Source organism: Salvelinus fontinalis, chromosome 7 (assembly GCF_029448725.1).
Source record: "Salvelinus fontinalis isolate EN_2023a chromosome 7, ASM2944872v1, whole genome shotgun sequence".
Classification (NCBI taxonomy): Eukaryota; Metazoa; Chordata; class Actinopteri; order Salmoniformes; family Salmonidae; genus Salvelinus; species Salvelinus fontinalis.
Window position 1 is genome coordinate 16,582,510 of NC_074671.1, and position 15,780 is coordinate 16,598,289.

General features: G+C 47.3%; 2 protein-coding genes across 3 annotated transcripts in view; one reads left to right on the plus strand and one right to left on the minus strand.

Moving 5' to 3' along the window:
• LOC129859094 (coiled-coil domain-containing protein 191-like) overlaps window positions 1–4,731 on the plus strand; it is a 45,127-nt gene extending 40,396 nt beyond the window's left edge. Inside the window, exons 17-18 of the mRNA XM_055928464.1 lie at window positions 3,386–3,540; window positions 3,819–4,731. Of these exons, the coding sequence (XP_055784439.1) occupies window positions 3,386–3,540; window positions 3,819–3,987 (324 nt within the window). The 3' untranslated portion in view covers window positions 3,988–4,731. The remainder of the gene's footprint in view (window positions 1–3,385; window positions 3,541–3,818) is intronic.
• Window positions 4,732–5,762: 1,031 nt separating this feature from the next.
• On the minus strand, window positions 5,763–15,638 carry LOC129859092 (palmitoyltransferase ZDHHC23-B-like). Of its 2 annotated transcripts, none has more exons than XM_055928462.1 (5): window positions 15,496–15,638; window positions 13,980–14,153; window positions 13,175–13,867; window positions 8,908–9,075; window positions 5,763–7,434 (listed from the first exon to the last, which is right to left on the minus strand). In XM_055928462.1, the coding sequence occupies exons 2-5, from the start codon at window positions 14,114–14,116 to the stop codon at window positions 7,161–7,163; spliced, it is 1,272 nt and encodes a 423-aa protein (XP_055784437.1). In that variant the 5' UTR covers window positions 14,117–14,153; window positions 15,496–15,638; the 3' UTR covers window positions 5,763–7,160. The 2 variants fall into 2 exon arrangements, with proteins under 2 accessions (XP_055784437.1, XP_055784438.1); XM_055928463.1 differs by lacking the exon at window positions 15,496–15,638 and adding an exon at window positions 15,090–15,485.
• Window positions 15,639–15,780: the final 142 nt, after the last annotated feature.

The window sequence follows — 15,780 nt, forward strand, 5'->3', positions numbered from 1 at the left end:
GAATAAGTGGGACCAGTGGAGTCAACAGGCTGAGTGAATGAGTGGGACCAGTGGACTCAACAGGCTGAGTGAATGAGTGGGACCAGTGGAGTCAACAGGCTGAGTGAATGAGTGGGAACAGTGGAGTCAACAGGCTGTGTGAATGAGTGGGACCAGTGGAGTCAACAGGCTGTGTGAATGAGTGGGACCAGTGGACTCAATAGGCTGAGTGAATGAGTGGGACCAGTGGAGTCAACAGGCTGTGTGAATGAGTGGGACCAGTTGACTCAATAGGCTGAGTGAATGAGTGGGACCAGTGGAGTCAACAGGCAGAGTGAATGAGTGGGACCAGTGGAGTCAACAGGCTGAGTGAATGAGTGGGACCAGTGGAGTCAACAGGCTGAGTGAATGAGTGGGACCAGTGGACTCAACAGGCTGAGTGAATGAGTGGGACCAGTGGACTCAACAGGCTGAGTGAATGAGTGGGACCAGTGGACTCAATAGGCTGAGTGAATGAGTGGAACCAGTGGAGTCAATAGGCTGAATGAATGAGTGGGACCAGTGGAGTCAACAGGCTGAGTGAATGAGTGGGACCAGTGGAGTCAACAGGCTGAGTGAGGGAGTGGGACCAGTGGACTCAACAGGCTGAGTGAATGAGTGGGACCAGTGGACTCAACAGGCTGAGTGAATGAGTGGGACCAGTGGACTCAACAGGCTGAGTGAATGAGTGGGACCAGTGGACTCAATAGGCTGAGTGAATGAGTGGGACCAGTGGACTCAATAGGCTGTGTGAATGAGTGGGACCAGTGGAGTCAACAGGCTGAGTGAATGAGTGGGACCAGTGGACTCAACAGGCTGAGTGAATGAGTGGGACCAGTGGAGTCAATAGGCTGAGTGAATGAGTGGGACCAGTGGACTCAACAGGCTGAGTGAATGAGTGGGACCAGTGGAGTCAACAGGCTGAGTGAATGAGTGGGACCAGTGGAGTCATCAGGCTGAGTGAATGAGTGGGACCAGTGGAGTCAACAGGCTGAGTGAATGAGTGGGACCAGTGGAGTCAACAGGCTGAGTGAATGAGTGGGACCAGTGGAGTCAACAGGCTGAGTGAATGAGTGGGACCAGTGGACTCAATAGGCTGAGTGAATGAGTGGAACCAGTGGAGTCAATAGGCTGAGTGAATAAGTGGGACCAGTGGAGTCAACAGGCTGAGTGAATGAGTGGGACCAGTGGACTCAACAGGCTGAGTGAATGAGTGGGACCAGTGGAGTCAACAGGCTGAGTGAATGAGTGGGAACAGTGGAGTCAACAGGCTGTGTGAATGAGTGGGACCAGTGGAGTCAACAGGCTGTGTGAATGAGTGGGACCAGTGGACTCAATAGGCTGAGTGAATGAGTGGGACCAGTGGAGTCAACAGGCTGTGTGAATGAGTGGGACCAGTTGACTCAATAGGCTGAGTGAATGAGTGGGACCAGTGGAGTCAACAGGCTGAGTGAATGAGTGGGACCAGTGGAGTCAACAGGCTGAGTGAATGAGTGGGACCAGTGGAGTCAACAGGCTGAGTGAATGAGTGGGACCAGTGGACTCAACAGGCTGAGTGAATGAGTGGGACCAGTGGACTCAACAGGCTGAGTGAATGAGTGGGACCAGTGGACTCAATAGGCTGAGTGAATGAGTGGAACCAGTGGAGTCAATAGGCTGAATGAATGAGTGGGACCAGTGGAGTCAACAGGCTGAGTGAATGAGTGGGACCAGTGGAGTCAACAGGCTGAGTGAGGGAGTGGGACCAGTGGACTCAACAGGCTGAGTGAATGAGTGGGACCAGTGGACTCAACAGGCTGAGTGAATGAGTGGGACCAGTGGACTCAACAGGCTGAGTGAATGAGTGGGACCAGTGGACTCAATAGGCTGAGTGAATGAGTGGGACCAGTGGACTCAATAGGCTGTGTGAATGAGTGGGACCAGTGGAGTCAACAGGCTGAGTGAATGAGTGGGACCAGTGGAGTCAACAGGCTGAGTGAATGAGTGGGACCAGTGGAGTCAACAGGCTGAGTGAATGAGTGGGACCAGTGGAGTCAATAGGCTGAGTGAATGAGTGGGACCAGTGGACTCAACAGGCTGAGTGAATGAGTGGGACCAGTGGAGTCAACAGGCTGTGTGAATGAGTGGGACCAGTGGAGTCAATAGGCTGAGTGAATGAGTGGGACCAGTGGAGTCAATAGGCTGAGTGAATGACGAGCGGATGTCATCAACCTTCTTTTCAAAGTGGTCAGCTGCAGAGAGGGAGGGGGAGGGGTGGACGATTAAGGAGGGAGAAGGTGGAAAAGAGTTTCCTAGGGTTGGAGGCAGAAGCTTTACATTTAGAGTGATAGAAAGTGGCTTTAGCAGCAGATACAGAAGAAGAGAAGGTAGAGGGGAGGGGTGTTTCCATGAGAGTAGTAGGCAAACAGCCTCTAGTATAGATGTGGTCAAGCATATTGCCTGCTTTGTGAGTTTGAGGGAATTGGGAAAGGGTGAGGTCAAAAGAGGCAAGGAGGGGAAAGAAACAGGTGGAAATAAATTAATTGAAGCCAGACGTCGGGAGGTTGAAGTCACACAAATAGAGACTGAGGCATACAAATGGCCACTCTGTAATTTTTCGAACATTAATTCATTTTAATACTGTTCCCAGTTTAATAGTGATGCGGTGGGCAGTCTTTGGTATATCAGTCCCTATTGATATGGACATTCCTGTGTACTGTATCCAGACCTGACCCGCTATCCAGCCGTGACCCCTTATCCACCCCTGACCCAGCCCTGACCCCTGACCCAGCCCTGCTATCCACCCCTGACCCGTTATCCACCCCTGACCCCTTATCCAGCCCTGACCCTTATCCACCCCTGACCCCTTATCCACCCCTGACCCCTTATCCACCCCTGACCCATTATCTACCCCTGACCCAGCCCTGACCCGTTATCCACCCCTGACCTGCTATCCACCCCTGACCCCGCTATCCAGCCCTGATCCGCTATCCAGCCCTGACCCCTTATCCAGCCCTGACCCGCTATCCAGCCCTGACCCGTTATCCACTCCTGACCCGCTATCCACCCCTGACCCGTTATCCACTCCTGACCCCTTATCCAGCCCTGACCCGCTATCCACCCCTGACCCGCTATCCACCCCTGACCCCTTATCTACCCCTGACCCAGCCCTGACCCGCTATCCACCCCTGACCCCTTATCTACCCCTGACCCAGCCCTGACCCGCTATCCACCCCTGACCCGTTATCCACCCCTGACCCAGCCCTGACCTGCTATCCACCCCTGACCCGTTATCCACCCCTGACCCCGCTATCCAGCCCTGATCCGCTATCCAGCCCTGACCCCTTATCCAGCCCTGACCCGTTCTGTTTTACATGTTCTGGCTCAGCTGAAGGATCACTGCATGGTTCTGGAGGGGCGGGCCGAGCGGTTCTGGCGCACACATACTCTGAAGAGGGCTCTGATTGGACTGCTAGATCACGCGACCCAGGAGAGGATGGCAGATTGGGATCGGGAGCAGCAGGCTCAGGAACACAGTACCAGGTGGGTGTGTTTACCTTGGCCTTTACTGCCTTTAGCAATAACACCTGTCCTAGAAACATGACACCTGTCCTAGAAACATGACACCTGTCCTAGCCACCTGATCCTGCTGGGTAAGATGCAGGCATGCTCCATGTGTAGGACCTGACTGTATGACTGTATAATCGCTTGTTGTTGTAAGGTATTTCTAAGTTGTTCTGTTTGCTTCTCTCTGTCCCCTCTCTGTCGTGTGTGTGCATGTCTGTCCCTCTTGGCTTCTCTCCTCTCCGTCCTTGTCCCAGGCGGGCGGTGCGAAGCTGTTTCCAAGCCTGGAGACGGTATCCGGGGTGGCTGCGTGAGGAGAGAGAGAGGGAGACCAGGAGGGAGCAGCTGAGACGCCGAGTGGCAGAGGTCCTCCCTGACTTCCGCTCTTCTCCTCTGGACTGTACCTGGGAACCAGGCCCTCTGTGACCCACAGGACACACACGTACAGTAGACATACACATGCGTACAGTACACTCAGGCAGGCAGACAGACAGAGAATACTTGCATAGAGGATAAATCAGTGGATAGGACCCAAAGCAGATGATTAAGTTGCTGCTGTAACAATCACACATACCAGCTGTTGGTCTACCTTCATTACCTGAGAAAGGTGGAGACAACTTTTAATAAAGACAGTTTGGAAACGGTTGTAACAGCAATGACTCATTTAAAATTCAGGTTATTTAATATTTTTGAAGTCACAGTTTGATGCAGTTTGACAGCAGCTTGAAGCCATACAAAATAAAAAGCATTATGTTATTCATATCACCATAAACGAGTCTCACTGTGGGTAGTCTGTCGAAGTTGTTCTCCCATCTCTGTGCTTTTGTTGTTTTATTCTCTGAAGTCCTGTGTAGCTCAGTTGGTAGAGCATGGTGCTTTCAGCTGAGCCAGAACATGTAAAAGGGCTTTGGGCCAGTAACTGAAAGGTTGCTGGTTTGAATCCCTGTGCTGACTAGGTGAAAAACCAATGTTCCCTTGAGCAAGGTACTTTATCCTAATTGCTTCTGTAAGCAAATGACTAAAAATGTTTAATGTGATGTGATGTGATGTTTAATGCAACACTAATGATCCTGACCAGCCTCAGTCTACAGAGACGTATCAACACTAATGATCCTGACCAGCCTCAGTCTACAGAGACGTATCAACACCAATGATCCTGACCAGCCTCAGTCTACAGAGACGTATCAACACTAATGATCCTGACCAGCCTCAGTCTACAGAGACGTATCAACACTAATGATCCTGACCAGCCTCAGTCTACAGAGACGTATCAACACTAATGATCCTGACCAGCCTCAGTCTACAGAGACGTATCAACACCAATGATCCTGACCAGCCTCAGTCTACAGAGACGTATCAACACTAATGATCCTGACCAGCCTCAGTCTACAGAGACGTATCAACACCAATGATCCTGACCAGCCTCAGTCTACAGAGACGTATCAACACGATGCTGCTTGATAAATACCCATAACCTATGTTTCCTTCTGAAGCTCACAGGAACAGTTGCACATAAAAATAACATATAGTGACAACAGCTGTTCCTTTCTCGAGGAGTGTTAATCAGTGTTGAAAGGAACGTCTAGTCTAGGGCTTCGTTTTATTTTGGTCACATCTCCCATCAAAGGCACTTCAACTGAGGAGGGAGAGAGAGGATGGTAGAAGGACCCTGGAAAGAGATTGCGCGAGGAAAATGAAGAGAGAGAGGGAGCGTGAGACAGATCGATGGAGAGATAGAGATGGATGAAAGGTGCATGGAGCAATTGCAGCACTAGAATGGGAGAAAAGGTCAGGGAGAGAGAGAGAGAGAGGTAGAGATGGTGAGATTTGATTGAGGCTGTCAGTCAGTAAAGTTAACAGAAGTGGTTGTGTGTTATTGTAGCCTATGGTTCAGTTCAGGGACGGTATTGTGGGGGGTGCTACTTCACAACAGAACCGATCACTGTGACACCTTAACAAAGGCTTGTGATTTCAGACTGGCTCGGCCTCCACAGAAAGACAGACTGGGGAGGACAGAAAGACATAATAGATAGGGAAGGGACATACAGACAGACATGGTAGAAGACTGATAAACAGGAGAGGGAGATGTCTTTACAGTCTGAGGTGTGGAGATATGCTGCCATCTGGTGGTGAAAGATAGTACAGCAGCCACATCCTCCAACTCTTGTCCATATTTATTTTTATTTATTTAACCAGGCAAGTCAGTTAAGAACAAATTCTTATTTACAACGGTATGCCAATTGTGCGCCGCCCTATGGGACTCTCGATCATGGCCGGTTGTGATACAGCCGGCCTTCAGCGTCTGTAGTGACGCCTCTATATCACAGAGTAGGGTGAAGTTGCCCCCCCCCCCCAGGCTGATCTACGGTCAGTGTTATGTACTTCTCCCTAACGGTTAAAGTCAGATTGTATGAGGGTAAGAGATGACTCTAGATCTGTAGGAAACAAACATGCTGACCACACCGCTCGTGTCGCAAAATTAATGTACACATACATATTATTCAATCATCGCACCCACACTGCTCACGAGCGTACGCGTAGCCAGGCGCTAAAATAGAACTTGGTTCTATTTGTGACGCTTGATGAATCCCACCTCCTCATTGGTTTTTAGGAGCATATACCCACTGGGTGACTGAAAGATGAACTGAGATCCAGCGGTAGTGGTAACGCACCTTGAAGTTGGTTGCCAACCACCATATAAAGTCCAGAGAAGAAAACTGGGGGAGCGATTACTTGATATTTCAACCTCCTGTCCTGATCGCATCTGGTGTGGGTAGACAAAATCAACATGCGCACGAGCGATGTGGTCAGCATGCAACGATGCCATTATGGTGTTGAGCAGCTCAGCTACACCAGAGGAGAGTTCAACAAAGCTTCTGTTTGCGGTGAACATGTTGCCAGAGTAACAATTTGAGTTGAATAAATATTCCAAAATGTTACAGTGAAACTTCAACCAGCTACTTTTTGTCAGGATTACTGTAGCTTTTTAGCAACTGTATTCAAACAAAAAATGACTTAGCTACTCCTACTAAATATAGTAGAAAGTCTATGTAACGGATGTGAAATGGCTAGCTAGTTAGCGGGTACGCGCTAGTAGCATTTCAATCAGTTACGTCACTTGCTCTGAGACTTAAGTAGGGTTTCCCCTTGCTCTGCAAGGGCCGCGGCCTTTGTGGAGCGATGGGTAGCGATGCTTCGTGGGCAACCGTTGTTGATGTGTGCAGAGGGTCCCTGGTTCGCGCCCGTGTCGGGGCGAGGGGACGGTTTAAAGTTATACTGTTACATCTACATGGCCACTTGATTCTTTTTAGCGGCAGTTAAGACCTGAAACCGACACTTACGTTCACCGCACACTACCTTCTCCGACTATTAGCTAATGTTAGCGAATGGTCGTGGCTAACATAAAACAAATGGAATATGTTAGCTAACATTAGCCAATGTTCGCAAACTATTTTCCTTGATGAACGCACACCAGGTCAGTGAGGCTGGGCCAGGAGGTGTCCGGGCCTTCTCCCAAGTTTAGCTGGGCCAGGGGGCGCACGGGCCTTCTCCCAAGGTCAGCTGGGCCAAGGGACATCCGGGCCTTCTCCCAAGGCCAGCTACACCAGGTCAGTGATGCTGGGCCAGGGGGCGTCCGGGCCTTCTCCCATGGTCAGGAACTCTGCCCAGTTGCCACGGAAACCATGTGAGTAGACTCCTGTGTCAACGACAAGGCCCCAGTAGAGACTGTGGGCAGTCTTGTCTCGGAGAGCGGTGCGCGCCTCTCGCTCCGTCACATTGTAGCTGACATTGATGAGCTGCTGGACCAGCAGGTGTAGTAGTCCGCCAGTCACTATGCAGCTATACCACGCACAGGTGAAACACAGCGCTGAACTGCAACACACACACACACACACACACACTGAATGGAGGACATGACTCATACATTCCTGAAAACCTTCTCTAGCCCCTAGCCCAAACCCTCTATTTTTGAAAACCAGATATGTGTTAACAATGGGCTAAGAGGAGCTTTAATACACAGATTCCACCTATCTGGTTTCTACAGATCTACAAACACCCATGGGGTAGGGAAGGGGCTATACAAATACAAATCTGAGCAACATAACATTTATTACAGTGCTGAGTGGGAGACAAAATGGCAGTTACACTACACACATCACAACAAAACACACACACACACACATTCACCCTTACACAACAAAGCCATGCTGAGCCACAGTAACTGCTCTGTAAATCTGGGTCAGTAGTAGGGCAGGTAGGGGAAATATGATGATGAAGTGTCTTATAGAAACTTCAATCAACCTATATTCCCCCTATAAATATCCAATTATTCCAAAACATCACAGCTTTAAGTGTCCCAGATAATATAAAATACTGCTTTGATGCAAATAAAAACCACTTGTTAACAGGATTGGAATTACGAACAGTGGTTTGTTCGTTATGTTCGACTGTGGTGAATGAGCCTACAGCAGCCAAGGTGATAATGGTTGGGGTCATTTTTGCTTGTGTTTGCTGTTCTCCAAATAGCATTTTAAAGTGTTTAAATCGTAAAGATATCCAGTAAATGAGCTTCAACTTTCAACCCCCTCCTCGACCTCACTAAAACCCTGGTTACGGCCCTGGTGCCAGTGGGCATTTTAGAACACTTTTGATCTACACCACCTCATTTCACAGGCTTATTTTAGCCTCTAATGCCTAACATGCTGACCACACCGCTCGCGTCGCATGTGATGCAGAATAAATGTACACATACATGGTATTCAATCATTGCACCCACACTGCTTGCGCAAGTTTACGAGCGTCCACGTAGCCAGGCGCTAAAATAGAACTTGGTTCTAGAATTTGGTTGCGCTGCAAGTCCCGCCTCTCCCATCTCCTCATTGTTTTTTTAGGAGCATATATCCACGTGGGTGATTGAAAGATGAACTGAGGTCCACACTCCAGCTGGTAGTGGTAATGCACCTAACATTGGTTGCCAACCGCCATATAAAGTCCAAAGAAGAAGAAGCCTGAAGGAGATATTACTAGAAACTAACTTTTACCCTTTTATCTGTGGATTAATTGTCAGAGTAGAGGACCTTGTGCATTTCAGGTACAATAGCAACCCAATGTGTGTCCCAGGACAAATGAGCTCGCAACAGCAAGCTAGCTTGCTAAATTGCCATAAATGTTTAATGCTTTTTGACCTGTCCCCAAAGTAATATAATTGGTTCAGAGTTTGTTTTGATATTTCAACCTGCGTGTCCTGATCGCGTCTGGTGTGACTGGACAAAATCAACATGCATGCTTGTGGTCCGGTCAGCATGTAATAGTTTGTGTGTGTGCATTATGTATGGTGTGTGTTACCTGTGCTGGTTGTAGACGCCAGGGCAGTAGACCAGAGCGGTGACAAGGTTCTGTTGAGGACACACGCTGCGCAGCACCAGACTGATCCCATACAGAGAGGTCAACAGGAAGAGGAGGAGTGTCAACAGGAAGCTGCGGTGATTGGACTGGCCCACACAGCTGTTTATCCTACCACAGTGGTGACATGACACACACAGACACAGACAGCCAATTCACTGTACTAAGATCATTGAATTACACCACACACAGTACAGCGCTGACTGTAATTTGGATGAGAGCACCTGGTGCTAAATGAATATAATGTACAGTTGAAGTCAGAAGTTTACATACACTGAGGTTGGAGTCATTAAAACTCGTGTTTCAACCACTCCACAAATTTCTTGTTAACAAACTATCGTAAGTCAGTTAGGACATCTACTTTGTGCATGACACAAGTCATTTTTTCAACAATTGTTTACAGACAGATTATTTCACTTATAATTCACTGTATCACAATTCCAGTGGGTCAGAAGTTTACATACACAAAGTTGCCTGGGCCTTTAAACAGCTTGGAAAATTCCAGAAAATTATGTCATGGCTTTAGAAGCTTCTGATAGGCTAATTGACATAATTTGAGTCAATTGGAGGTGTACCTGTATTTCAAGGCCTACATTCAAACTCAGTGCCTCTTTGCTTGACATCATGGGAAAATCAAAAGAAATCAGTCAAGACAAAAAAAAAAGTCTGGTTCATTCCTAGGAGCAATTTACAAACACCTGAAGGTACCACGTTCATCTGTACAAACAATAGTACGCAAGTATAAACACCATGGGACCATGCAGCCTTCATACCGCTCATGAAGGAGACGCCTTCTGTCTCCTAGAGATGAACGTACTTTGGTGCAAAAAGTGCAAATCAATCGCAGAACAAAAGCAAAGTACCTTGTGAAGATGCAGGAGGAAACAGGTACAAAAGTATCTATATCCACAGTAAAACGAGTCCTATATCGACATAACCTGAAAGGCCGCTCAGCAAGGAAGAAGCCACTGTTCCAAAACCGCCATAAAAAAGCCAGACTACTGTTTGCAACTGCACATGGGGACAAAGATCGTACTTTTTTGAGAAATGTCCTCTGGTCTGATGAAACAAAAATATAACTGTTTGGCCATAATGACCATCGTTATGTTTGGAGGAAAAAGGGGGATGCTTGCAAGCCGAAGAACACCATCCCCACCATGAAGCACAGGGGTGGCAGAATCATGTTGTGGGGGTGCTTTGCTGCAGGAGGGACTGGTGCACTTCACAAAATAGATGGCATCATGAGGGAGGGAAATTATGTGGATATATTGAAGCAACATCTCAAGACATCAGTCAGGAAGTTAAAGCTTGGTTGCAAATGGGTCTTCCAAATGGACAATGACCTCAAGCAAACTTCCAAGGTTGTCAAAATGGCTTAAGGACAACAAAGTCAAGGTATCACAAAGCCCTGACCTCAATCCTATCGAAAATTTGTGGGCAGAACTGAAAAAGTGTGTGTGAGCATGGAGGCCTACAAACCTGACTCAGTTACACCAGCTCTGTCAGGAGGAATGGGCCAAAATTCACCCAATTTATTGTGGGAAGCTTGTGGAAGGCTACCTGAAACGTTTGACCCAAGTTAAACAATTTAAAGGCAATGCTACCAAATACTAATTGAGTGTGTAAACTTCTGACCCACTGGGAATGTGATGAAAGAAAATAAAGATGAAATAAAATTCTGACATTTTCACATTCTTAAAATAAAGTGGTGATCCTAACTGACCTAAGACAGGGAATTTTTAATCGGATTAAATGTCAGGAATTGTGAAAAACAGTTTAAATGTATTTGGCGAAGGTGTATGTAAACTTCCAACTTCAACTGTAAGATGTACTTAGAACCCATGATTACACCAAACACACACAAGTCTAAAGGGTTTGAAGTAGAGGTCGACCGATTAATCGGAATGGCCGATTAATTAGGGCCGATTTCAAGTTTTCATAACAATTGGAAATCTGTATTTTTGGACACCGATTTGGCAAAAAAATATTTTTTACACCTTTATTTAACTAGGCAAGTCAGTTAAGAACACATTCTTATTTTCAATGACGGCCTAGGAATGGTGGGTTAACTACCTTGTTCAGGGGCAGAATGACAGATTTTTACCTTGTCAGCTCGGGGATTCGTTTTTGCAACCTTCCGGTTACAAGTCCAATGCTCTAACCACCTGCCTTACATTGCACTCCACAAGGAGCCTGCGTGGCAGGCTGAGTACCTGTTACGCGAGGGCAGCAAGAAGCCAAGGTAAGTTGCTAGTGTAACAGTATAACTTTAAACCGTCCCCTCGCCCCGACACGGGCACGAACCAGGGACCCTCTGCACACATCAACAACTGACACCCACAAAGCGTCGTTACCCATCGCTCCACAAAAGCCGCGGCCCTTGCTAAGCAAGGGGCAACACTACATCTAGGTTTCAGAGCAAGTGACGTAACTGATTGAAACGCTACTAGCGCGTACCCGCTAACTAGCTAGCCATTTCACATCCGTTACACTAGCTAGCATTAAACTTATAAAAAACAATCAATCTTCACATAATCACTAGTTAACTACACATGGTTGATGATATTACCAGTTTATCTAGCGTGTCCTGCGTTGCATATAATCGATGCGGTGCCTGATTAATTTGTCATCGAATCACAGCCTACTTCGCCAAACGGGTGATGATTTAGCACTGTCGTTGCACCAAACCTATCCATAAATATCAATGCCTTTCTTTAAAATCAATACAAAAGTATATATTTTTAAACCTGCATATTTAGTTAATATTGCCTGCTAACATGAATTTCTTATAATTAGGGAAATTGTGTCACTTCTCTTGCGTTCCGTGCAAGCAGTCAGGGTATATGCAGCAGTTTGGGCCGCCTGGCTCGTTGCGAACTGTGTGAAGTCCATTTATTCCTAACAAAGACCGTAATTAATTTGCCAGAATTATACATAATTATGACATACCATTGAAGGTTGTACAATGTAACAGCAATATTTAGACTTAGGGATAGCCCCCGTTAGATAAAATACGGAACGGTTCCGTATTTTATTGAAAGAATAAACGTTTTGTTTTCGAAATGATAGTGTCCGGATTTAACCATATTAATGAAAGGCTCGTATTTCTGTGTTATTATGTTTATAATTAAGTCTATGATTTGATAGAGCAGTCTGACTGAGCGATGGTAAGCACCAGTAGGCTCGCAAGCATTCATTCAAACAGCACTTTCTTGCATTTGTCAGCAGCTCTTCGCAATGCTTCAAGCATTGAGCTGTTTATGACTTCAAGCCTATCAACTCCCGAGATTAGGCTGGTGTAACCGATGTTAAATGGCTAGCTAGTTAGCGGGGTGCGCGCTAATAGCGTTTCAAACATCACTCGCTCTGAGACTTGGAGTAATTGTTCCCCTTGCTCTGCATGGGTAACGCTGCTTTGAGGGTGGCTGTTGTCGATGTGTTCCTGGTTCGAGCCCAGGTAGGAGCGAGGAGAGGGATGGAAGCTATACTGTTACACTGGCAATACTAAAGTGCCTATAAGAACATCCAATAGTCAAAGGTATATGAAATACAAATCGTATAGAGAAATAGTCTTATAATTCCTATAATAACTATACAACCTAAAACTTCTTACCTGGGAATATTGAAGACTCATGTTAAAAGGAACCACCAGCTTTCATATGTTCTCATGTTCTGAGCAAGGAACTTAAACGTTAGCTTTTTTACATGGCACATATTGCACTTTTACTTTCTTCTCCAACACTTTGTTTTTGCATTATTTAAACCAAATTGAACATGTTTCATTATTTATTTGAGGCTAAATTGATTTATTGATGTATTATATTAAGTTAAAATAAGTGTTCATTCAGTTTTGTTGTAATTGTCATTATTACAAATAAATAAAAGAAATCGTCCGAGTAATCGGTATCGGCTTTTTTTGGTCCTCCAATAATCGGTATCTGCGTTGAAAAATCATAATCGGTCGACCTCTAGTTTGAAGGTTATTATTTTTGCACGATTGTGTGTGTGTGTTACAGATCAGTGAGTTTCTCAGACACACAGGCCTATGGCTGATGACAGAGACAAGAGAATGTCACTGATAATTGCTGAGACATTGCTTCTTAGCTCTGGCATGACACTGCGGAGACATTGCTTTGACGTGGCTGTGTAATAATTGACAGACGAGCCTCCTGTGTGTCCAGGCAGACAGAGGTGTTTTAATGGGACCCACCAGACACAGTGGTGGTCCAGCCTCAGGACACAGATGTCACAGATCCTGCAGTGTCCCGCCCTGGGGGGCCGCAAAACCCTGCACACAGAGCACCAGTTCCTGCTCCGCCCACTATCCATCTGCTCCACCCCCTGGCCCTGCTGCTCTGACCCACTACCCCGATTGGCTAGCATTACTTCCTGCCCGACCCCGTTGTGGCCGGGGTCTCTGTCCGGTGGAGGGCTGTGATAGGTCACTGTGCTGTGGACGTCAGCCGGGTGTGGCCATACGTAGCGAGGTTCTCTCTTGGTGTGGAATAGGGCGGCCAGAGTCAGGGCCACCCCCAGGGTCACTGTGCCCAACTGGGTCAGCCCTAAACCCCCCCTGAGGAAGATCTCGGTGAGGAAGAGGTAGTACATGTAGCCCAGGGAGAACAGGACCAGGCTGAGGAAGAACAGGGTCCGGCCCTTCTTGCGGTGGGTGACGTAGTAGTACCATAGAACCAGGACCGGTAGAGCAGTCAGAACAACTATACCCAACAGGAAGTGAAGGGCTGCGACGTGTAGGAGGACAGGAAGTAGGAGCAGCGGGGGGAGCACCGATAGGTCGACACGCCGGGCTCCGCCCCAGAACCAGGGAACACGGAGGCGGTCGGTCATCACAGTAACCAGATGGGACAGTGAGTTGGCCTTCTGGGGCTCTTTTTTCAACCATCTGAGGGAGAGAAGCAGACATTCACTTTCTGATGTGATACCAAACTGGATGAAGAACCATTAGCTAAGAGTGTGAAGGTAACTGGCCGTAGATGGGTAAGCCCCTCCCTCACCTGTCACAGGCATCGTCCAGGTCCTCACAGTCACAGCAGCAGGCTGCCACATGGCTCCGCTCCCCCTGATGGTCCACAAACTCACAGCAGCACAGAGGCTCATCCGGCTCCAACGCCTTATTGGCTCGCTTCTTCATGACGGACAGCCAGTGAGCCTGGAAAGTGATCAGTCTCCTGTGGGGAACAAGCCAGCAGGAAGGGATGGAGATGAGAGAGAGTGGTGTGTTCGTGCGTGTCCTATTCTCATGGAGGTGCAGATAGATAAATGTGTGGCAGGGACTGGTGAATAATTTCTAGATTGGTAGTTAGCTGGCTAGACTATCTAAACTTGTAGTAATCATGGCTGAATACTGACAAATAATTTTGACTGCACTACAGACAGCTATATGGTTCACTAATACAGAACTAGTAAAGGCCCAGTGCAGTTTTTCAGGGGGCAGGACCCCTACTTCCCGCGGCTCTGTTGTCCAACGAACCATGGCGGATTTTGTGCCTACAAACAGCCACCATTAGTATATATCTCTGAGATGTCTTGCAAATGAGGGAGGCGAGAGGAACTTGTAGGGGGCTTCCGTATTAACTCTGTGGCATTGGCTGTCATTGAAAATCTGAACCGGAGACGGGAATGACTCGTTTCTCGGTGGTCTCCAATGCGCTTTTACGCAGAGGTCACTGCTACCGATATGGGCTCGACAGCGGGGCGACAGACTGGTGTTTCTGCCAGCCAGTCCGTGAAGACTTGTGCGTATCAAATGTCACATCCGCCGTGGCATTCGCGGGCCAAGGGAATTGGCCCTCAATTGTTAAAAATTTCATAGAAAATTAAGCCCATGTTTCCCTCCCCCCTCAGTTAACCCAGGGAATAGTGACTCTCCAATCGAATGTAGCCTATCTGAATGCTGTAGCATCTGCCTTAACACTAAAGTCCTGGATAAAATGTCACCGTCTTGAAAGTTGATACGAAGTATCGTTACATACGTAAAGATTAGCGGTTACCAGTTGACTCTATACTTAACCCTATCGTTAACTACAATAACCCTATCGTTAACTACAATAACCCTATCGTTAACTACAAACATGTCACGTGTAATGGGAAATAGCATAACCTACCAGTATTCGTGTAGTTTGCTGAAAACGAATCATATGGGCTACTTCCTTACAAAAACTGTAGGCTGGGCTACATTAGAAACTGCTTACTGAACTGTCGCGGAAATGTCCGACTGGCCACGGACAACTGTGTTCGCAACCGCACATGCCTAAACATGTTCAACTGAATGTACTAGAAATGCACCTGATTTAGGCTACCTGCCCAACAGTGTTGTCAATCCAACAAGGTACAGTATCTGTCGTCTCCCTTCCGACATAAAAGTAATTCCATAGCCTATCCCAGACCGCGCGATACTATTGTGCCACGGAAAGCACCGGAACCCTATAGTCGCTCCATTTAACCATTTAAAAAGGCTGCTCATCTCCAATGGTATGTTTTGTATTTAGAAAGTGAGGTCTTCAAATATACCTCCTCCTCCGTCGCTGGTGTAATCGTATCAGGCAAGCTTGCCTCTCCTCCTGTTTACAGAGCGGCGCGGCAAGTGTCTTTCTCCCTCAGACTTCTGACGTCAATAGAGGGGGTAACCCTTTCCGTAGGTGAACTTTTACCAATGTGCATCAAGCACTCTTACTCACAAATGTGGTTAGTAAATGCTGTTATGTACCCTCCCCAGAGGCGTGGTCCCAAACCTGGTCCTAAGAGACCAACACTAACGAACCGCCCACCTTAAGACTGCCAGCACAAATGCATGGT